Consider the following 24,188-nt stretch of genomic DNA (forward strand, 5'->3'; position numbering starts at 1 on the left):
ATTAATTTACACAACCAATCACTTGTTAAAGGAAATATCAGACAAAAGGAAAAGCACATCTTTAATAGAATTATACTACCTGACCTGATATGGCTGCTACTGTATTTTGAATAAATAAAAGATGAGCTCTTTGTCCCTGGAGCTGTGGATAATAAATGATCCTCACAAGCGAACTCGCCCAGTGCGTCGCTCACGTGTCGCTCCCTGTCGGCGAAGTTCGTTTTCCCATGATGCCTCAGTGGTTGCTCTCTATCTCGCGCCCTCGGTCCATCTTACCTCTCACATCGCCGCAGTCTCCCTCCGCCAGCGCGCCCACCGTGTTGTTGTGGTAAATAATGGCGGCATCGGGAGGCGGATTACCATCTCCCGCTACCGTGGCGGGCTCGAACATCCAACACCCGGCCCGGGCTCGCTTCCCGGGCCGGCCGTGGGCGACTCGCAGCAGGCTGCGGTCGGAGAAGCGCACCAGACGCGGAAGGCTGGGCTCGGATGACGGGGAGCTGGCTGTCGGAGGGCCGAGGCCCGTGAACATCGGGCTCGCGTTGAGCGAGGACCCGTCCCTGCTGCGCCTGCTCGGGGTGGCGGAGAAGCACAGGCGGCAGAGGGATGCGGGCTTCGAGTCCAGCAGCAGCAGCGAGGAGGTGAATGAGCTAACGTAGCTAATGTCAGTTGCATCGAGACCACGGATCCTAACGTGGCAAACCAACACACCCTGTTTTAAAAGGGGCACATTTAAAGCACTTTGTTTGCTATTTAAAGTGTTCAAGCTAACACGGAGCTAGTTAGCGGTAGCTTGCAAACACCAACCCCTGTAAACATCGTAGCTAGCTCGCTGCGGGCGATGCTTCAGTGGTCAACGGGTGAATGTTCAGTCGGTTCCCCCGCACATACGAGTTATTCATTGATTTGAAATGACCGCAAGTCGCCACAGTCTTTCACACACGGAGACCAGGGTCTGGGCAGCTGAGGGTTCGCATGGAAATGGCTCAAGGCGGAAACTTCGGCGGTAAAGGAAACGGCAGTGGATGTGTTTTGTTGTGGAAACCGGGATATGTCTTTGTTTACCCATCCCCTGAAAACAGTTTGAGTTACCAAGCTGTACACATACACACACACACACACATGCACACACGCACACACACACGCACGCACACACGCACACACACTGCTAATCTTGTAGCCGCTGATAACCTGGGGTCCTCTCGCTCCCTGTCAGCTGACAACTCGGTGTTTTCGACGTGGTTCTGCAACAGGAAGGCGGACACAGGGACGTTAGATCACAAAGATGGGGTTTGGTGATACTCTGAAAGAAGCTGGTAGTGTCAAGACTTAGTTTAGCACGTTTCCAAAGACATTCCTTCAGGAGGTAGTGGAGGTGGATCAGGAATCAGTCCTTTCCACGTCAGTCCAAATCAGAGAAGTATTAAAAGAGATGTGTGTATTTCTTATGCAGTGCAGGCTTAGTTTAAATCTACCTGCAGGTGTGATGGATTGATTTCAAATGTTGTTGGTTGCTCAGACATGAGAGGGAAATCTTTATTGTTTTGCAGTGAGTGAGCTGAAGTGGACAATTACACTTTTATTTAATTGTCACTTTACTTTCTTTTCAATGGTCAGTGTTGTCAAGAGAGTATAATATTAATATAATATTTTAGTCTTTGCACAGTTCTTTCTTTGTATTTAGTGCTAGCAACTAGAATCGAGGGCTGCAACTTGCTATTGTTTACATTATTGATTCATCATTTGATTTCTAATGTGCCACAGCACAGTGTAAAAAACCCACGAATAGTTATGTTAAAATGTAATTGTTTTTTTTTACCCACAATCAACATTTTCGAAAACCCTAAAAATACAAATTTTACAACAATACATCAAGAAGAAATGTCAGTTGACTAATCATTTATGCAGACATAGACCATTCAGATCTGTCAATATACATTCATTGTGTTTCATAGAGGCCGGTGTGTGACGACATTTTCTACTAAGGTGTTCTACTATCAGTACGGAGCTTGGCAGGTGGATTCAGTGATAATATTACATTCCAAATAGAATTTAATCTCCAGCACGGGCTTTAGTGTCTGTCACCAGTCCGACTTCACTGATGCAATCCCCTAAGTGTGCACTGAAACAGTCACATGGCTCATGCTAAAGCTTGTGGGTGATGCTCGGCTGGAGCACCACACGTCACTTGGTGCCACACACGCTCTCGTGCTCTGCAGCTGGACGCAACAGATTTCATCGCAGGACTATTTTGCATGTGAAGATGGATGTGAGTAATTTGAAACCAAGTTGAAGTGGGCTTTTGATGAAGTGTGCAGTCTAAGCATATGAGGTAGACAGGTCTGAATTAGAGGATGCTGGAGGCTGATTGTTCTTCTTAAACTTTGTTAGTATTATATTTCAGCTGTATTTTATGGAAGTGGCCATATTGAAACATTTTTATTTCACCAAATGGCTCAGATGCTACATTACAGTTAGATTGCATCATATTGCACCTTATTACAATTGATATGTGCAGAGAGATGGTGCACATTTATAATATCTTAGTTATTTCTCAAGGATTGAGAAAAGCTCTTTCACACTGGAGTAAGAATGCTGAACCAGTTTCTTCAACATGTCGTCATGGTAGTAAGAATGTGGCAGTGAATGTCCCACACACTCAGAAACCTGAGCACCTGCTGAACCAATTCACTGTCTTTGCTTGAAAGGAAATACTTATTACCGCATTACCTTCATTACACATCAACGCTCAAAATTATAGCAATGTTGGTTATTTAATATATGTCATTATTTTGTGTCCATATTCATCGCTACTTTTAATAGAAGAAAATTGTTAGTTACAGTCTAATGTTTTATTCAGGTGAATGTTTTTACCTGGGCCCGATAGCCGAAAAGTTAGAGCACATACCACATGGGCCTACATGTCCTGAGCAGCACGTCCTTGGTTTGACTCCTGGACGGCCAGACCGTTTACAGCATTTCATTCCCCTTCTCTCTCTCCTATTTTGCTATTTAATTCTAAATGTTATATCTTTTCTGTTTTTCTCCAGGAGGAAGATTTCACTGGATTTGGGACCTCGACAGTTTGTCCGAAGAAGACGTCTGGCACCGTTACACGGTCTTCGCCATTCAGCCAAGCGAAGTCTTCCCGTGCTTCGGACCATTCTCCGGAAACAAAACATCTTGTTGGAAAAGTTATACCCAACACCCCAAAACCAGCTCTGATTGGGAAAATTGTACCTAGGATTCACAAAGAAGGCCTGGGTGTCAAAGAGAGCCCAGAAGAAGACAAACAAATACCCAAGATGATCATTAAAGTGCGTAGCAAGCGGTTAGTCCCCCCCACAAAAGCCAAACATAAAGACGAGCAGGCCTCAGGCAGCCAGAGCAGTACAAGATCATCTGTCTTGACAAGGAAAGCAGGAGAAACAGGCAAGTCAGGCAGAATGCAAAACCAAACATCTGGTGACATCAAGGAGGAAGATGAGCTTTCAGAGGATTCAGACTCGGACACAGACCAGTCCCAGCCACACAGCTCTCCGAAACCACTTGGGCACACCAGAAGCACATCTCAAGCAGTTGCTCTGTCATTTACATCCATCCACAGACGGCAGAGGAAGAGAATTGTTAAGAGTACGGGTGCCTCTCCGGAGGCTGGAGCCGAGGCCGGTGCTCAGAGTGGAGAGGAGGCAGCAATGCCCCTCGAGTGTAAAGCTGAAGATTCCCCTAAGAAACGAATTCACAAAAGAAAGTCTCTGTTTTGGTGCAAGAGAAAGCCGCCGCCAACCATCAGACGCCCGAAACTGGGTCGTACTCGCACTAGGCGTGTTTTTTACACATATGTACCAGAGGCCATTCCAGCCATACTGACGCAGGACGAGGACAAGGAGCAGCTGAAAGAACAGAATATCACTCCATCAGAAGGAGAACACAGCTCCTTTTCTGAACAAGTCCAGCAGAGCTCCAACTCCTCCGCTCCTTTGATGAGCGCACGGTCCTCTCGAGTTATTAAAACTCCAAAGAGGTTCTTGGACGAGCAAATGATTCCCTTTCCAAAGGGCCCTTTTTCCACATTGCTTAAGAGTCAGCAGAGAGAGGATGGAAAACCGAGTGCATCACCCCATGAGTCAGGTTATGATGGCAACTCGCTGCTGTCAGACAGTGACTCTTTATCCGTTTACAACAGCCCGTCTGCTGTGATGAAGTTCTCTTCGAAGCCCAGCTCAGGCACGAGCCACGTAGAGATTTACAAGAACCTAAAAAAACTGACCTTGAAACTGGCAGAGAAAAAGAGAGGCCAGTGTGACACTCCGGAGGATCACATGTATCACAGCGAAGGCTTGAGCGCTCATGTCAAGAAGAGGCGGAGGTCAAAGCTCATGATGGAAGAGATGGAGATGGACTCTCCTGGTGTTGTGAGGAAACTAGCGGTGGTGGTGAACACTGATGCGGAGAAGCCCTCTCAAACGCCGTTCGAAGAGTGTGGAAGCAAAAGTAAGGATTGTTTTTTTCCTTTTATTTGTAAATTAGAAAGCTCTTGCTACTTAATTCCCTAACTTTAACTGGAAAATTTGGTTTTTCGATTCAGCAGAACGCCTTTGGTTTATATTTATATACGTAAATTTATTATATTTTAGCTTTACTGAACAGTTTAATAATTTTTATTTTTTTGCTGTTTGGTACAGATCAAGCAAAAGGCATGACGGGGGAGGTTCAGGAGACTTTAGAAGTCAGTGGGCCCAGCCATCGAATAGGTCTCAGTGGAGCTAATAAGAGGATGCTCCACCTGCTGAAGAAAGCCAAAGTCCAGCTCATCAAGATTGATCAGCAGAAGCAGCTCAAGTTGTCTCAGGTAAGAACCCGAAACATCAAATCTGTGCTGAAGTAGAAACTGAACATTTTGCGGACTTACACATTGTCAGTCTTCGATAATAAGATAATATATTCACTGCTCCTTGGAGTGGTGCTTACACATTGTAAATCGTTCCAAGGGCACTTAAATCTGTAGAGCTGAAATAAACAGCCTATCTGAGAATAACTGTTAATTATTAATGTTGATGTATAATGACAGATTTTGCATTAAAAGCTCTTATTTAATGGGCTACTAGGATTTATGTGGTAATGCATTCATAATGAAAAGTGTCAGAGAGGCGATGCTTGGGCTGTGTTTACCACGGACAGGAGACTTTTTATCTTTTATCTTGAACAAATTGCATTTATATTTACTGCCATTTGTTTATTAATGGTATCATCATTTTTCAAAAATAAGCTTGAGGTCATGCCTATAGTCCAATAGGATTTTTGAACTGTGCTTGATCTCATCTTCTGGCTTTAGATTCTCTCTGTGGCATTGTTGTTTTTGGAGATATCTTTTTCTGACCATATTTCCGTTGACTTTTCTGATTTGAATCTTGATTATCATAACAATGTCCAAAGCTTCAAAGCATTTGAGTCAGTTGTATTTAAACATTAATAATTTTTGTTTCCAGGCTGTGGGAATGAGAATGTGCTGCCTTTCTGTTTCATATCATTAGGAATTGAATATTATTTTCATTTTGTACTGTTTTTCATGAAACTTTTTTTTTTTGTCTGGACCAATAGTTGGGCTCCAGAGAATTGCAGGTGCCAGTAAGTGGAAGGAGGAGGAGGAAAGTTGTTACATCTCCTCAAGATACTAGTGCTCAGGTAATGCTCCTACATTAAAAATGTGAGTTTGACCTTATATATATTTGGATAAATCCAAGAAGCGTCCTACATTTTTGTGCGTCTGTGTATGTTTGTGTGCATGCAGGAGCCGCCGCTGGGTGGTCCGAGGATCAAACACGTGTGTCGGGCAGCAGCAGTGGCTCTGGGGCAGCCCCGTGCCATGGTGCCAGATGATATTCCCAGACTGAGCGCTCTGCCTCTGCACGAGAGAGAGGGCATCACCTTCTCTCCCGCAACAGAAGGTACAGTGTGTCTACAGTAGAGGGCACAAATTTACCTCCCTTTGTCTTAACTCAGACAAGGGTGGGGATTTTACATTGCACTGTTTATGTGTGATCATTTTAACTGTGGTATATATTCAGAATTAACTTTAAAATCAACTTAATTTTTACAATGTGCACATGCAGGAATTTTCCTTACTGTGTAAACTTTGTAAATAGCCTATACGAGTATAGTAGTATGTATCCTCATATCTGTAATTGTAAATAGCCTGTAAACTATTCTTGGTTTGCATTGTATTTGGAAAGTCACATGTGTGTTGTCTTTTTCTTTTGGACCAACAAAGAGAAAACAGTCACGGTCTTTGATGACACGAGGGAAATGCTGCTGCTTACAGATGTGCTGACTGCACTTCTTCGTAGTTTTAACTAATCAGACTCGACTGTCCAGAAACAGACACACATAACACAAAGGAATGATCTCAACCAAAGGAGACGTGATCGTACAAGTACAGGGTAGAAAGTATGTGTACAGTGTAGTACAGGGTATATGCAGGTCTGAATCCGTTTTCACAAAAAGGCCATTGAAGCAGTAATTAATGTTTGCCATGAAATTCTTTTGTATTCCATTGTGTGCTGTTGGGAGATATGTCCTCCTCTGAAGCTCCGACACTGGATTATTAATTTATTTTTTGTGGAGTTCAGTCAGCACCATCAGACCTATAGCAAACACCGCCACTACCGCTAGCTACAGAAACTAAATATTGACTTTAGACATGATTGAAATAGTCTTTCATCCATTTCAATCTTCTCCCATATATGGATGGATACTGTATATGGCCACTCGTACATGGCAAGAGATCTAAGCACAGAAATACCAAAGAGATGTTTTGAGAATTGCCCGGAACATATTTTTATTACAATTCCAAAAAAAACGTTTATTTATCTTATGGGTTGTGTCAAGAAATAAATATTGGCCAATATATTTTTTTATCAAGTATCAATATTACTCTTGGCCTAAAATAATATTTGAGGTTATATTAAATAATTGTCCTTATTCATCATCCGTCATACTTTCATATTTGAGCTTTATGATCGCGAAATAAGTATTAAGTTACATTCTATGTGGTATTCAAAGAAAGTTTTAAAGTAGCAATTATTGGAACCCTGGAACAGGCAGCAGAACCTCATCATTTACAGAGTGACTTGATAACGTCCTGTCTGGTAGGTTAACATTATATATATTTTTTTAAATGCTAAATGAGTATTGTCCATACTCAAATTTTTTTCTACCATTTTATGTTTGGCAAAGCTGCTTTACTAGTGTATTATAATAATAAAAAACCACTGGCTAAACTATTTCTTTCAAACTGGCATAAATAAACTTCTGTAGTTACAAGCACAAATTAAGAAAATATTTTTTTAGAAAACCAGTTTTTATTGCTTTTGGCAAATTTAACCTGCTGAGCAAAAGAAGAACTGCTTTATTAGTTCAATGTAGTTGTAACAAAAATATTTTCCAGCAAAAATATCTTTTGTCACACACAGATTAGCCACCGCTGTTGGAAAGCTATACCCAACACTGGTCGAGTGAGCATCACTCAGTATGAGGTGAGGAAGTGCTGTTTGACAAATAGACTCACTACCCTGAATTTTTTTTTTAACCTAATGAACACATCTAGTGCCGTTGGGAAAAATGGAGCCTTAAACAAGGTTATACCTGCTACTTTAACTATTTAAAAATGATTCCACCTGAAAGTCTCCACCTCTGAGTATTTTCTTTGTGTGAAGTTGCTTTGTGCCAGCTTGTATTAACATTTTACCACTGAAGGATGCAGGAGGTTGTTTCAAATCTGCTCCAGTAGTTTTTGAAATCGGGGTCAGTCCACCAGCAATGGATTTCTCTCAGACTCCTGATGTGTCCTAGAGTGATTTTTTTTTTTTTTAGGAGTCAATAGTAACCTGTAGCCATAGAAACCAAGCTTGGACAAAAGACCAGTAAATAAGAGTATATAAGTAAATGAACACCTCCAAACACAGCAGTTAGACCTGTAATGTCTCCTGCAGAATGAATAGTAAGTTCTGGCATCCAAAGGTGTCGCCCCACCACATCACAGATATGTAATGATGTTTGAATTATCTGCCGGGGCTTTTTTACCCATCCTGTCCGTCTCTCGCTTGCAGATGTGGCAGATGATGACGATGACGTCTCTGATCAGGGCAGGGCTCAGTGGGTTGTCTCACAGGAAAACATCCAGCGGAGGAGGATAGGAAGGGGGAGGGGCCACAAGTTTAGAAAGAGGAAGATCATGAGACGATTTGGAGGCGTGGGATCCCGCTCCCGGCGCTGCCAGGGCTGCAAAGGCTGTCTGATAAAGGTGGACTGCGCCAAGTGTATGAACTGCCTGGATAAGCCCAAATTTGGAGGGCCCAACACTAAGCGGCAGTGCTGCATGTGAGTTTAACAAGTCATAAATTCATATTGTTTTGTGCAAAGAGATACACACTGATGATAATGATAATTTTCCTGCACAAGGTAAACTATGTAGATACGGTAATTCTCATTTGTGGACTATTGAAGAACTTCAAGAAAATGCACATGAGCATTTGAGCTTTACTCAGGATATATTATCACATGGGACTTCTTTCTTCTGCTTCCAGATACCGAAAGTGTGACCAGATTGTGAAAGCGAAGTTTGAACGCATTGTCAGACCACTGAAAGGTATGTCATGATGTCATAATTACATGATGCTCCTGCTGTGAATGTTAAAGTTTCAGTTCCACCTGATGAATTTGTGAAAATTAATAGAGAACAAAGCCATTTAATAGGATATCTAAATATTTTGATTTGTGTACGTAATTAATAATGTGAATGCTGTTTCTCAGGCCAGGAGAGGCGGATGTCAGGCTCTATGTCGAGCAGTGACACCGGGAACTGGGAGTTGGGAGGAGAAGGCGAGGCTCCGTCTGCAGTGACCCCTGGAATCAGAAAACAGTCCCTGCGTAACATCACACCTCGCTCCTACAGCAGCCTGCTTAAATCTGAATCTGAGGAAGAGGAGGGAATAGGAGAAGAGGCTGATGAGGATAAAGCAACAGTCAAGGCAAATGTTGCTGCTGCGAGCAAACAAGGTAATTAAAGCTTTTGCTGTTAATATGACTCAAACTTGTGAATGTATAAATCATTTTACAATCCCAGGGTCATAGCTGCTTTGCACAAAAAGATAGTGCTCTCTCTGAAACCCTTCAGTACACATACGACTTTTGACTTGAATCCGTTTATTTTCTTTTGGAGATCCTGCTCCTCAAGACTGGAGATCAGGGCCGGACGACCCTGCACCTGAAGTGGTGAAGCATCGCCGGCTGTTCTCCAGAGGAGTCGGGAGCAGACCCAGAGCGAACAAGGTAAAACCATTTAGTGCACTACATAATCAACCCTGGGCAGACTGTATCATTGGAAAATGTTTTTTGTGGTTATTTGTCATCTGCTAAATATCCCGATGGGTCACGTTAACAAATTTAAACAATACAAACTGTTTAAATCCTGTATTTCTTCAACAAATTGGCCACTAAAAATAAAGTTGTTAACTAACGCTCAAAATTACGATTATTTAGATAATAAATAAAACTATAACTTTCAAATAACAGTTTGCCCAGATCTGTATCTCATTTCTTCTCCTTTTCAAATGAAGCCTCTGTGCTTGAATGAATGTTTCTATTAACTGCTTTAATATTGTACCTGGCTTTTCTCCCATTTCTGACTTTTACGTTTCTCCTTCTCATTAAACACCTTGCATGAACTTAACCTCATGTTTTATAATTAACAGATGAATGAAGCTCTGTTCATGGCAAAATGCAATCCATTTTCCTTGTGGTAGGAACCCACAGCACCCAGTCTGCTCAAGTTGTGTTTGAGGCTGTACATAATAATAATAATGGTTGATGATGGTAGTATTGATTATCTCTGCTGCACCTGCCAGACTTTTTGCTTCTGCTGATTGAAGTTGGCACATACACTAATAAAGCACCTAAATTGTTTCTAACCCCTAAATCTCAATAGCTTGAATCATCTGTTGTGCTGCATAGTTTTTATAATCCCTTTATCTATGTTTAGATGCTGCTTGAATTTATTTTCATCTTTATTTGTTGTTTGCAAATTTGTAACGCTGTTTTTGTATTTGAAGTTATCACATGCACACGGTCATGGTCTGAGATCATGGCAGGTGCGTGTGAAATGTTTGTTGTGTGGTCACAAGTCAATAATCTCATCTTCCTTCATCAAAGTACACTAGTAATGAAGGAAGCCACCATATTTTGAAGACGAGAATGAAGAGGACGAAGGTTGCGGTCATGTCAGTGGCATTGCAGCATGGATCTTTTCCTGGCTTTCCCTTTTCTTACCTGCAGATTTGTCCCCAGTGCTAAGTGAAGGATTGTAATGGCAAGTTTCTCAAGGAGCTGAGTGCAACAGAATGTAAACATTGCTCATGAACAGTTCACTAGTTGGTGCAGGACTCATGCCAACACTAAACAAACATGTTTTCAGGTTATTAGTGGAGACCAACTGTTAAGGAAACGCTGTTACAACATATAAACATCTAATTGCATCACCTGCATGAATGTAATCATGTACGGATTACATACATGATTACATTCATGCAGATGTAAATACATGGATGTACATACAATGCAGTTCTAAACGCACTGTATGTGTATGTGTGTCATTAGTTTCATGAGATATTTACTGTCGTCTGGGTGTGTGTGTTGGTTCACACTTGCAGGAAAATACTTTAAGTTATGGGAGACTTAAAATAAATGTCTCCTTTTTATTAAAAAAAAAAAAAGAGGAAATATTGATAAACCCTGTTCTGAAACTGACAAACTAAGAGAACAACACCATGCATTTTGCCATGAAGCGGACTTTCTAAAGTGTTGAACTAGTCACTAGCTTTGTTTTGTCATTACCTGCCAGTCTCTATTTTCTCGAGACTTAAATTCATCACTTATTTGTTCTTTTACACCTCAAATAACCTCTTTTCAATCTACGGAATGCTAAATTCTACTTCCCCCTTTTCTCACTTATTATTCCTGGCTATCACACTGGAAGACGTAGTGCTCCTCCCCCTTTTCTATCACTTTGGCTGCTGCCGGTCGCCGCCTCTGCATGCCACTGGTATTGGTGTCACTATGGAACCTGTCTTGCTGGTTGGCTTAGGCAGTCCCCTCCTCCACAGGAACAGGAGAACACGGCAGAGACGGAGGCCAGAGAAAGTTTCCCTGAAACCAGCCCAACCAGAAGCCCAATGCCGAAGCTGCAGCGGCAGATACAAATACATTTATACCGTCTGCCTGATTTTATCCTGCAGGCTGCTATGTCTCAGAGGTTGCCCTGGTGTCTGGATTGGTGCATGGAACTATTGCATCCAATGTTGTCCCAGCTTTTAACACAGACCGCTATTTCACAGTCTCCTCCAGAACTGTCCCAGCCTGTAAAACAGACCACACTGGCCATAACACAGTTTCCTGCAGATTTGTCCCAGCATGTAACACATCCTGCTTCTCCATTTTCACCACAGGCCGCAACAGACCGTCCACAGAAATCCCTGCGATTATGTTTGCACCGTTTGCCCCAGTCTGTGGCGCAGTCAGCATTACACAAACCTATATCATCATCCTCATTTCAACAACTTCAGTCCCCACTGCACTCAGCTCAGACAGAGATTTCAACACAGCCGTGTTTTCAGGAGTCTGAGGTGCAGCACCCACATGTTTTGACTGAGACATACAGAGCTAACAAAGATGAAACTGTGGCAGTGCCGTCTCAGACTGTTGATCCAGACACAGACTTGCAGGAGGGCAAACGAGATGAGCAGAAGGACGTACGAGCGGATCTGCCTGAAGAGGAGAAAGGGGAGGACGTTCCTGTCAAAGAGACGGTGCCGAAAAACTGTCCAACAATTGACACGCACTCTGTCCTTCATTCCCAGAATTCTGCAGAGTGTGCATCAGTGAACACCCTGACGGGGTTAACTAATGGACTTCCCCATAAGGGCCTGTTGCAGAACAAGCACAAGATTCACGTGGACTTCAAGGTGGGTTTTTACATTAAAACTATGTGGCAGGGAAGTTATATTACAAATGTCCAGCAAATATTTAGATTTGACAATTTCCTTTAGCTCAAATAAGAAAATTGCTTTTGTCCTGGTTAATAAAGGACTTGAGGAGTACGCATATTTATCTTTGTTATAATCCAGTTTGTAGTTTGGCTTGATCATCCTCAAACTAATAAAACTCTTTTGACCTGCGCCTGTCAGGAGGACTGTGCTGTTCAGAATGTATGGCTCATGGGCGGCCTCAGCGTCCTCACATCTGTCCCGACCACACCACAACCCGTCTGTCTGCTCTGCGCCAGTAAAGGACGACATGAGGTACTTCAGCTTTTAGTGTGAACACTGATCTTTTGAATGTTCGGCTGCTGTCTCCCATTCATATTTTACAGCTGTAAACTCATTAGTGAAGTTGTAAATTTGGTCTTTTGTCCCCCTACAGTTGATCTTCTGCCAGATCTGCTGTGAGCCTTTCCACAGTTTCTGTCTCTCACCGGAGGAGCGCCCCCAGGGGGAGAACAAGGAGAACTGGTGCTGCAGGCGCTGCAAATTTTGTCACGTTTGTGGACGTAAAAGCAAGAGCACGAAGGTATGTAACCACAGCAGAGGTATCACAACATGAACGTATCCGTTATCTTTGCTGAAAACAGATTTGTAGTGTTATGACTTTGGTTGAGGTATTGTATGTTGTAAAAGTGCCATCTTCTGTAGACGGCACAAAAAAGGAAATAACTGGAAGAGTTTATATGACAGAGGTTTTTTCCTCTCTGATAACCACAGCTCTCTTATTAATTTACCCTTCTCTCTCTCTGTGTGTTTTCTTTTTTTTTTCCTTCCAGCCTGTGTTGCAGTGCAAAAGATGCCAAACCTCCTACCATCCTTCCTGCTTGGGACCAACATACCCTAAACCTATGAACTGCAGCTTGCCCTGGGTATTTAATTTAACCTTGATCTTCTTGCATGATCATAGAAAATTCACAAATGTCATAAAATGTTAAATTTTACTTTAATCCACTTGTGAGACCTTGATATAAAAAACGTTAGTACAAATGAACTGTTCATCAAGTATCTCTGAGGTTTTGGTTGAGGAATAATCCTCTCTGGACTTATTATTTGTGCTATTTACTAACTTTGTTGTGTTTGTGTAGGTGTGCATGACGTGCATTCGGTGTAAAAGCTGCGGTGTGACTCCTGGAAAGTCCTGGGACTTGGCCTGGAACCATGAGCAGGACCTGTGCCCTGACTGCACTTGTCTCCACAAGAAAGGTAAAGACCTAAGAGAGACGGCAGAGTTTCCTGAAGGCTTTATAGTGTTCAGTAAATGTGAGGGTCATTGGTTATAAACCTCCCAGACTTTGTTATGAATTAACCAAACAAGTCCAGTGTTGCCCAGAGAGATGACCTATATTTGTACTCACTGTAAACACTGTCGGTTTTGTACTTGTGTGACACTAATTATTTTAATTACATCAGGTAATTTCTGTACGGTGTGCCAGAAGTGCTACGACGACAGCAGCCAACACGCACAGATGATTCAGTGTTCAGAGTGCAGCCACTGGATTCATTACAAATGTGAAGGACTTTCGGGTGAGTAATGCTAATTTATACATGGGTTTTAAAGGGGGGATTTCACAAATGACTTCCTGCTCTTGATTGACAGGTATAGTGTTATAATGTTTTAGAAAGCATATGTTTGATTTAGAAACCAACGTTATCTGTGTGATTGCAGAGGAGCTGTGTGGTTTGCTGTCGAGCCAAACGGAGGAGATGGATTTCACTTGTTCACCCTGTAGCGAGCACCAGAGTGAACCTAGCTGCTTGAAGGAGGAGCTGCAGATCAGGCTGATCGCCGGGCTTGAGGAGGTGCTCACTGACCTCCTCTCCCATGATGCCACCAAGCACCTACTTATCTGTAAAGTGGTAAGAGAGACCCGCAGCCACTAGTGCTTGTTAATATCAGTTTATATTAATGACTTTTTTTTATTTAATATGGTTCTTTGTCTTTCAGTGTCTGGAAACAAACGACTCAGGGTTTTTTAGGGAACAGCGACCCGTCTGTGATCTGCAAGTGATGGAGAGGAAGTTTGAAGAGGGAGTGTACACCTCAATAGTGAGTTTATTCTTTGTTATAATCTGATTGTTCTGGTAATCACTCACAACATTTAGCTCAGTAAAATGAATGAAAATAGTCCATGTCACGAAGTTATGACTGTCTTCCTTTGCAGGTCTTTCTCTTTTCTGAAACTCACTTTTGTGAGATGCTCTGGATCAAACTCTTAACCTCTTTTTTTTTTCTTCTCACCCACTCAGAAAGTGTTCCACAAGGATGTCAACTCTGTGATGAGGAAGTGGCTGAGGGAGGAAGAGCTTTTCCCTGAGGATCAGAGGCCAACTACTCGGGCCAAGGCACACTATGTCAAAGTAAGCTCACCTCTCTTCCAAAAATACACTCAAAGTTAATAGTTTAATCTAAAGTATTGTCCAAAATGTCCAAGAATAGACACTGTCCTTCACAGTTTAACCCAGGTTCTCTTCTGACCTTACATTTTTTGTTTCTGACAGTTGGTGGAGCAGATTTTCACTTGGCTTCCGTCCCCTATTCTAAAAAAATGGAACTCATTCTCTGATGAATTTCCAAGGTAAATGTTTCAACTTGAGTGTTATTGGTGTTCATGCTCAATATATGTGATTTAAATAGATACTCAGGATTCTGTCATAGATGGACAGCTGTCTCAAATGTCTCCCCTGTTTGACTGTTCGTCTCCTTCACTCCACAGCGGCATGCTCCCTGAGGCCGTCCTTCCACCATCTAAGGAGCACAGCTATGCACAGTGGCTGGAGAGGACATACCAGCTCGAGGAGTCCAGGGGCCCACCAGCGGGGAAATCGGACCCTCTGCTATCCTCACTCACTACAAAGCAGTCTGGTGCGACCCGCAGCCTCCCCCTGCATTCACATGGTATGGAAACTGCTGTCGTCTGTTCTGTATCATGTATTTTGAGGAATGTGATCTTACCCAGAACGTTTTGTGATACGGTTACAGTGGATTTAATCCTTAGTTGAAAAATTGCAACTGTGCAGTTTGTCTCACTTTTTAATGCAAAAAAGAATGTGCTACTTTATTAGATGTATGAATTTACTTACTTTGGTTCTCCTCCCTCACAGGTGTGAAAGGTGACCTGAAATCCATCAGGACTGGAGATTTGAGGCAATGTGCACTATGCCAAAAATATGGAGACTCTGCTCCTGCTGTGAGTTGAGCTGTCTTACTGTTGTCAAATAAATGCTATCATTTTTTCGTTTGCAGATTATTTTATTGATTAATAAGTAATTTGTGTATCTTAAACCCAAAGATATGCAGCCTTTATAGTATAAACTAAGACAAGGAGGAGCAGCAAATCCTTACATTAGTTAAGCTGCAACATTTAAATGTTTAAAACTTTAAATTCAGTAAAAAATAACAGATAATCAATACTGTAGATAGTTGTTTCAGCACCTCTGACTGTATTTCACACACAGAGTCAAGTCTTTGAAACCGGCTGCATTATGTTTCCACTGCAGCAGACCTGGGTTGACTGTGATGTTGCTTGTCATAAAAACATGGTCACTGTCTGCTGTTCATTAAGTGATAAGAATGTTTTTTCCCCTGATAGGATGCAGGACGGCTGTTATACTTGGGGCAGAATGAATGGGCGCACATTAACTGCTGCCTTTGGTCTGCAGAGGTGTATGAGGACAACGGTGCTCTTTTGCAAGTGCACACCGCTGTCTCCAGAGGGCGCCACCTGGTAAGCTGTTATCTTGTCATTACAGCCTCAAGTGTTCCAGTTTGCACACGTTGCATAACACTGTGACAAACGTATATGTGACGTTGTATTAACATGACTGTTTTTTCCCTTCAATCTCCAGCGCTGTGATCGCTGTGGACAGTCGGGAGCGACTGTGGGCTGCTGTCTCGCCACCTGCCAGAGTAATTTCCATTTCATGTGTGCTCGCGCCCAGAGCTGTGTGTTTCAGCAGGACAGGAAGATGTTCTGCTGGAAACACAGGGATCTCGTCAGTGCAAAGGTACAAACACAGTTTTCCTCTAAGCTTCTCTTTTCTTTCTGGTTATATAATAGTTCCTAAATTATGGTTTATGTTTTCATATCAGAATTATTACAAGTAATAGAATATTAGTGAAACCACTTGCATTTCACACCTGTTGACTGTTTCTGCATTGTACTGATATAAGATTTACTGTGCCTCTGCAGGTGGTGTCTGGGGAAGGGTTTGAAGTCCCTCGACGGGTGTACGTCGACTTCGAGGGGATTACTTTCAGAAGAAAGTTCCTCACCGGCCTCGAGCCAGAAACCATAAACATGACCATAGGTAAACATATCTGGATTTTGGTTCTTGACTACTTTACGGAGTGTGTGTGTCTTCATTAGGCCAATACGCTCAACCCCATCATTTATCTTTTTATTTTCCAGGCTCTTTGCAGATTCAGAAACTTGGTGTGTTGTCAGAGCTGTCGTCTAATGGGAGAATGCTGTATCCTGTCGGCTATCAGTAAGTGGCCATTGTCATTATAAAGCCATATTGACAAATGAACTCCTTGGGGTTTACTCCTCTTTTTGTTTTATTTATGCAACACATTCTTCTTCCATTTATTCTTTAGATGTTCTCGGTTGTACTGGAGCACTGTGGACCCCCGCAGGCGCTGTAAGTACACCTGTAAGGTGACAGAAGTGAGCACGCCTCTGCCCGGTGAGGAACCGGATCTGAGATGGGACAAGGAGGACAATCACACCATCGTCCACAGTCCCAAACACCTCAGAGGTGAGGAGGAGTGTACAGATCGTGTCAACACTCAGAGAATTGACACTAAAGACTTTGACATGAAAATGTATGTATATCAGCAATGTAGAGCAGCTTGAAAAACTTATTGTCATTTTGTCTTTTCTTCTTTGACAGATATGGAGTCTCCTGATCGTTTAAGCACCTCATCCAGCCCAATAAAGTCCACTACCCCATCACCCAACTCTAAACTGCACAACACACCTGGATCCAAAAGTCCTGGTTACACACAGACCAGGAGACCAGCAGGAGGATCATCCCGACCTCTCCCATCGCCAGGTAGATGTTTAGGCACAAAGATCTTTGAATTGTTTTTATCATTTACCTTTGCAAATGCTATTTCTTCTTGTTAAATGTGCTTTGTCTTAGTGGATTCACTTTGTTATCTGATGCTTTCAGGATCCGCTCCCCCCAAATCTCACCACATCCTGACACTGAGGGACCTGGAGGACACCCGTCGGCCTCGCAGGCTCTCATCGAGAAGCCGCTGTAGTTCCTCCCCAACAGACAGTGATCCCACTGTACCGATGACTCTCCGCTCAGGGGGCACCGTCCACTCCAGATGTGCACTGTTCAACTCCCCACCAAGGTCATCAAGCGTTGGACCAGCCTCGCCTCCTCTGTCACGACAAAACTCCACATCACCAGTTTGGAGCTCCCCGCCTAGATCCAACTCCAGCATCACTGCAGGGATGTCACCGCGGCAAGCAGTCATCACTCACTCCCCCAAAGGGAGACAGAGCTTTAAAATCACCACTCCGGTCTCTGCCGAGGTTCCCCAAGACTTCCTGGCATCGTCCGAGGCAGAAGACGCAGCCGTGGCCACAACCAACGGGATCTCACTCGCCCCGGAAAACCTGGAAGATGAAGTTGCCCACCTGATTTCCCAGGAGCTGCCTTATACTGTGTTTGACACTGACACAGAGGTGGCAGTGGCCTCCATGCTGGATGCGAAGCTCGAGTTCGATGAAGCTCTGCTCACGGAGAACGTGGTGCTTCACTGCGGTAGAGGAGAGGTGGAAGGCGCAGTGCAGGATGTGGAAATGCAGGAACAGAATCAGGAGAATGACTCTGAAGATGAAGACTCAAGCCATTACTTAAAGTTTTCCCGTACCGTGGTGTGTGAAGCAGCGAGCGGCTCGGATGCCTCAGGTCAGCTCCCCTCAGCACAGTCGATCTCACAGTTGGATGGAGCAGACAGCGGCTCAGAGAGCGATGAAAGCGAAGTGAGCAGCGACGAAGTGCCGGACATTAACATTCTGACCAATAACAAAAATAAACCAACTAAACAGCTGACCATTGCGCTAAAGAGGCTGGAGTCGATCTACACTGTGGCACACCCAACGGTCCAACAAGCAACAACCGAGCCAGAGATTCAGGAAATCGCACCGCCGACTGCTCTCCTCGAGTCAGATTACGCACAAGATGACACTTCACTCCAGGAGGAAGAGGTCCCCATGAGCTCTGAGGTCCCCATGAGCTCTGAGGTCCCCATGAGCTCTGAGGTCCCCATGAGCTCTGAGGTCCCCATGAGCTCTGAAACGCCAACATCTCAAAACGAGGTGATTTTGGATTCAAGTACAGGCCATTTTATTTCTGCTGACGATGGCGCGATAGTTTACCCAAGAACCATTGAAGAAGATAAAGATGACACTACCTCATCAGCTGACTCGGTTGAAGGATATAAAGACGATTTAAACGACCCCGACTACTCGCCAGAAACTGAAACCAAAAAATCTCCTATAATGATGAAGACTTTTGTGATGAAGACGAAACATCCCCCACCACAACTTAAACGCTTGTCGCCAAAACCATGTCTTCCGCCACAGCTTAATTACAAACTTCTGTTGCCCACTCAAACAGTAAGTAATGTGTCTGTTTCGCCTGCTGCTGCCACTTTGTGTGCAGTCCCACGCACAGTCACAGCTCCCATTCTAATCAATGGTTTAAACGCTTTACCTGTGCAGCCCGGTGCCAGACAGAGAACCTTCGCCATCCGCCTGAACAGCTCCAAACCCGGAAGTCAGCAGCAGGCGGTGGCTGTGAATCAGGCTGCAGCCACTAACTCGGCCTCGGCCTCATCCCCGGCCCCGGCCCCGGCCCCAGCCCATCAAGTCCTGCTGGTCAACCGCCAAGGCCAGATTCTCGTCAAAGACCCGAAATCAAACACGTACCAGTCTCTCGATTCAAGTTCTCCTGCTTACAGTAAGATAAGCCAGATAGCCAAGATTCTCCACAGTCGTAACACTTTGCAGCGCTCTGTCCCTCGTGTCATAATAAAGCCTCGCTCCGGCCTCCCTGCCACAAACGCCACTCCTGCCAGTAACCACACAACAACCGAGAGAAAAATCATCGTCAGAGTGGTGCCTGTGAAAACCAGCAGCGCTACCACAGCTGCTGTTGGAGTGCAGAGTGCCGCTGAATCTAGTTTCTCCAACATGGAGGAAAGCACGGCTCAGGCCATCATCGACAGAGCCATGGCGACGCACCGCGACTCGTCAAGGACGAAACCCAACATCCTCACTCACATTCGGCAGCCAAATGCCAGTCAGGGTAGCGTGTCCCAGTTTCAGGGCGCCGAGGAGTCGGATCCGGCTCCAGCTGCACGTTCAGAGTCGCCCGGTGGTTTAATATGTGAACCAGATTTGAACTTGCAACCAACAGCTGCCTCATCACACCACCTGGTGAAAGTTAAGAGAGTCTCATCAACAACTGAAAAGCTCTCGAGGAAGAAATCCAAGATTGACTTCTTGTCGGATACATCAAGTGAGCTGGAAAAGGCTAATGAAGCCAGGTATGGAAAGATTTCTAATTCTTTTCTTGGCAACTTAGAAAAGCTATTTAAACTTTTAGAAAATATGAATCTAGATGTGTTACATGATGAAAGTATTTTTTTGAGTTAGAAAGCATGAATATAAAATATGTTGTCTTGATTTCATTCAGCAGATTGAGTGGTGTGAGAATGAAAGCTCCGAGCATGAAGGACATTCTCGATCTAGATCAGGCGAACGTGTCTGAGCCTGAGCTGCTGAGAATCACTGCTCCACCTCTGCCCAAACCCTCCAGGTTTGTTCCACTTAAAACATCCTCATTTGTAGTCTTATTTCCATACTAACAGATGTTTACCCGCCTCTATTCTGACATTCGTAAGTAGAATAAATAATCAGGACAGCTTATTTTAAAAGAACAAGTTTGCATTGGCAATATTTTGACTAAAATTGAAAGAAAAACAATAAAATTCTTGCAACAAGTATTTTTTTCTGTCTTTCTGGAGAAAGTTCCTGCAAAACTTTTTACTTCACATATTGTTTTATACTATTACAAATTTTTTTTGCCTCGTCTTTCTCCTCAGACCTCCTCAGGTTGACAGCTCATCCGCACAAACCAACACACAGAGCGACGAGAGTAAAACACACATGTGGGTCAGCGCTCGCCATAGTGACCTCTCTGAATGGGGCCCTTATACAGGTTTGTGACTAAAACCTTGAATGTCTCTTTAATTATTCATCAGTGCATCAGGTTCTTTGTGTGGCAGATTGGTAAATCTGTAAAAATACATCCCTGAGAGCATTTGGAGACAAATCCCTTTGTTTTCCTTTTCCTTACTAATTGTAATTAATTAAGCTGAATTATTAAGCCGCTCTGGAAATTTTGTACATAACCCTTTTTTGCAATTACATTTAATTCCACAGGTTTCAGCTCAGACGAAGATGCTCCTCCACCTAAACACAAAAAGAGGATGTACATGAACCAGCCCCACCTGCGCTTTGAAATCACCAGTGATGATGGATTTAGTGTTAAAGCAAACAGCATCGAGGGTAAGGGGCTGTTTAGTGACTGTACTGTTTGACAGGCTTGTTGCTTTCACTCACAAATGTGCTACTGATTTTTAGAGTTGCATAAACTATAAGAATATCATTCTGTCCTAGTTTGAATATGAAAGTCAGTCCTGTGGATGTGCAGCGTTGCAGAACTCCCACACCTCCCTCATCTCTTTCCTCCCTCATCTCTTTCCTCCCTCAGTCGCCTGGCGTGCAGTGATTGACGGTGTCCTTGAAGCTCGCGCAGGCTTCCACCTGAAGCAGCTGCCTCTGGGCGGGATGAGCGGGCCGCGGGTGCTCGGTGTCGTCCACGATGCCGTCATCTTCCTGCTGGAGCAACTGCAGGGGGCCACGAACTGCAAATACCACCGCTTCCGCTTCCACCGCTGTGATGCCATCGAGGAAGAGCTTCCCCTCAACCCAAGTGGCTGCGCCCGAACTGAAATCTACACAAGGTACCAACGCGGTCCCAGTTTTTTTTTTTTTTTTTTAAATTTATAAATGTTCATAAAGTTTATTTATACTCTGTTGCTCTGTGTCTTTTATTTTTTACTTCTTTGTCTGTTAACTTAATTTTTTCTTTCCTTCTTCCTAATCAGGAAAGCAACATTTGATATGTTCAACTTCCTGGCATCGCAGCACAGAGAGCCCCCGGACGTCGTCGCCCCCTTTGATGAAGAAGAGGATGAATTCCCACTCAAATCTTCCCGGTGAGATTAATTAAATTGTGCCACCATGATCCTAATATTAGAAATTATACCCTCTGCACGCCACAGGGAAAACACGAGCTTAAAATGTCATCCATATTGAAACCACCTTTTCTACCACCTTCCTCTGACAGACGAGCCACCAGCAGTGAGCTGCCCATGGCCATGAGATTCAGGCACCTGGAGAAAATATCCAAAGAAGCAGTTGGAGTTTACAGGTAATGAAAAACGAAATGCTTAATGTATGTATGCTGAAATGAAATGTATAAATTAACCCATTTCCTTTTCTGTCATTGTCTTAGATCTCAAATTCACGGGCGTGGACTGTACTGTAAGAGGAACATCGAGGCTGGGGAGATGGTGATCGAGTACGCCGGCACCGTCATTCGCTCTGTCCTGACCGATATGAGGGAGAAGTATTATGACAGCAAGGTCAGCACTTTTAACTGGTTTTGAAAACAAAAAACCCTAAATCAAACAGGAATAATTGAACTGTAGTTAAGCAGTGAAAATGTGTCAACAGTGTATATGTCGGTTTCTTAAAAACATTACTCTCCATCAGGGCATCGGCTGCTACATGTTCCGCATCGACGACTTCGACGTGGTGGACGCGACGATGCAGGGCAACGCCGCTCGCTTCATCAACCACTCGTGCGAGCCCAACTGCTACTCCCGCGTCATCAACGTGGACGGCCGCAAGCACATTGTCATCTTCGCCCTGAGGAAGATCTACCGCGGCGAGGAGCTCACCTACGACTACAAGTTCCCCATCGAGGACGAGGACAGCAAGCTGCACTGCAACTGCTCGACGAGACGCTGCCGCCGCTTCCTGAATTAGCACGACGCCGCGCACCAATGGTCATCTTGTTGAATTATGCACTTGAATTCAGAAGGCGGACTTTGATGAATCGATGAAGGCGACTGTTGTGACGCTGCCATAAGGAGAGAGGGCGCCGATGTGCACAGATCTGATCTACTGAGTCCTCACTTCATTGGAAGCTTAATTTATCGACTGGGCGAGAAACCAGATTAGAGCCATATGTCAAAGCTTCGGAAGAGGACTATTTATTCAGTTTCGTGACTGCTGGATTGTCGCTCTCTTTTTGTTCGTTTTGTCGTTATTCATTTACTGTTCGATACACCTCAGTCTTTCAAGTCTTTCACTTGTCATCGGTAGCCTCTGCTGGAGCTCGGGAGGTGACAACTACCAGCCAAAAAACGGTGCAGACTAAAATAACCCGATTGCATTTATTAGTATGTAAAGATGGCTCCATTACTATGCTGGTGACAGGGTGTCTTTGTAAATATCAGGTCTCAGAAAGGGATGACGACAACTAATTTAAATCAGCACCTTATTTTGAAAAGACCCTCTCAGGCAGCGCTGGTGTCACAGCAGACGGGACTAATTTCTATTTCCGAACAAAAGTCTACTCAAAGCACCTTGTGCACGTTGTAGTGCAGCTACATTTTAACATCACTCTGGACGCCACAGGGACGACAATAAGGTGCTGATGACATTTACCCTAATGGGTACTTTTAATACGAGTCACCCAAACTTTTTCCACCTCTCAGAAACATCTCGCTTTTATTTGTAACGGCAGAGATGCTGCGATCGAAATGCTTTTATCCCCCTGATCTGTTCTTTATCTGTTCATTTGTGCTGTCGATGTATTTTAAGGTCTATGAGGGAGTTTTCCACAGTGCAGGGTTCAAAGTTACTACAGTGATCTTGCTCTGCTCAGTCCCTTATGAATCTTTTTTTGTTTTGTATTTTTGTATATTTGAACAATAAATGTATATTAAACAAGCTAATGGAAATAAATGTGTTTGAGCTTTTAACTTAGTTTTTGTAAGTGAAGGCTGACTTATAGGAATGATGCAGAGTCATGATCCTAAGTTAATCTTTCTTTTTTTTTTTGTATGTGGTTGTTTTTCACCCTGTCTCACTGGTGTTCTACCTCAAAGGTGTTTATGAAGCAAGATTTCATTTAAAAAACATTTGCTTCCTCATTGTTCAGTCTTTGTAATTTATCACGTTATTATAGTGTGAAAACAGCCCTATTCACTACTATTAAACACTGACTTATTATTATGCCTGCAATGATTTCCTGAGTAAAGGTATCCGCTGTTTTCTTTTCCTCCTATGTGCATCTCCACCCGCCTGTTCACGTAGAAGCTGAACCCAGTAGATGTTTGTTTTCGTTTTCTTAGGATAAACAATTGAATTTGAAACAAAGCTTTGTCACAATGGATTTTTGCTTGTATAAAGTTGTATAAAGAATTTCTAAAACCTGTTAAATATTTTTTATATACATTTTTTTAATTTATGTTCAATAAAGATTTGAAATGTTAAGACTTTTCTTGACTTTTTGCAAATGTTTTTACCATTAAGCATTTATTAAATTAATTGAATTCAAACGTTAGAAGGTGTGACAAATGTCCGTGTCCTTGCCAGAAACCAGCTCTTTCTAATAATGCAGTATTATGACTGAACCAAAGAAAACAACCATCACAATGCAGTTATATTACAAATTATAGATATTTCCAATAAGCCATAAAATTGGAAGTAAAATCTGACTATTTCCTTTCACTCATATTTTATATTCCGTGTCACCAAAAGAAGAGTTGTTAGAAATAAAATAATAAAATAGAGAAAAAGAAAACTAGAAATTAATTATTTCAGTCGCAGACAACTTTAAACAATATACATATAATATAAGATATCTTTCTTGAAACTTGATGCTTAATGCAATCATATACTCTTGTTTCAATCTTTTTTCGACTTCAAC

At 43.1% G+C, this 24,188-nt stretch overlaps 1 protein-coding gene across 4 annotated transcripts; it reads left to right on the forward strand.

Moving 5' to 3' along the window:
* Window positions 1-236: 236 nt before the first annotated feature.
* Window positions 237-23,752, forward strand: kmt2ba (lysine (K)-specific methyltransferase 2Ba). 4 transcript variants are annotated; one of them, XM_047344305.1, is made up of 37 exons: window positions 237-641; window positions 3,051-4,494; window positions 4,686-4,852; window positions 5,602-5,685; window positions 5,792-5,948; window positions 8,109-8,379; window positions 8,586-8,647; window positions 8,812-9,057; window positions 9,221-9,330; window positions 11,502-12,017; window positions 12,240-12,353; window positions 12,475-12,621; window positions 12,872-12,964; window positions 13,181-13,298; window positions 13,506-13,619; window positions 13,762-13,952; window positions 14,041-14,142; window positions 14,343-14,453; window positions 14,595-14,671; window positions 14,810-14,991; window positions 15,198-15,283; window positions 15,686-15,820; window positions 15,942-16,100; window positions 16,286-16,403; window positions 16,505-16,583; window positions 16,693-16,853; window positions 16,989-17,150; window positions 17,271-18,733; window positions 18,839-19,665; window positions 19,815-19,937; window positions 20,224-20,339; window positions 20,564-20,689; window positions 20,895-21,147; window positions 21,292-21,402; window positions 21,534-21,617; window positions 21,702-21,831; window positions 21,962-23,752. In XM_047344305.1, exons 1-37 carry the CDS (start codon window positions 336-338, stop codon window positions 22,235-22,237), a joined length of 9,021 nt encoding a protein of 3,006 aa, XP_047200261.1. In that variant the 5' UTR covers window positions 237-335; the 3' UTR covers window positions 22,238-23,752. The 4 variants fall into 4 exon arrangements, with proteins under 4 accessions (XP_047200261.1, XP_035037856.2, XP_047200260.1 ...); XM_035181965.2 differs by having other exon boundaries at window positions 17,271-19,665; XM_047344304.1 differs by having other exon boundaries at window positions 17,271-19,665; window positions 19,818-19,937.
* The last annotated feature ends 436 nt before the right edge of the window (window positions 23,753-24,188 follow it).

The sequence above is a fragment of the Hippoglossus stenolepis genome, chromosome 17 (assembly GCF_022539355.2).
Source record: "Hippoglossus stenolepis isolate QCI-W04-F060 chromosome 17, HSTE1.2, whole genome shotgun sequence".
Classification (NCBI taxonomy): Eukaryota; Metazoa; Chordata; class Actinopteri; order Pleuronectiformes; family Pleuronectidae; genus Hippoglossus; species Hippoglossus stenolepis.

Bases quoted from the DNA above. Each gene is read 5' to 3' on its own strand.
- kmt2ba (XM_035181965.2), top strand. From the start codon at position 336: ATGGCGGCATCGGGAGGCGGATTACCATCTCCCGCTACCGTGGCGGGC. The intron at 14,454-14,594 runs GTAAGCTCACCT...TGTTTCTGACAG, and splicing joins CCAAGGCACACTATGTCAAA to TTGGTGGAGCAGATTTTCAC. The intron at 17,151-17,270 runs GTAGATGTTTAG...TGATGCTTTCAG, and splicing joins CCGACCTCTCCCATCGCCAG to GATCCGCTCCCCCCAAATCT.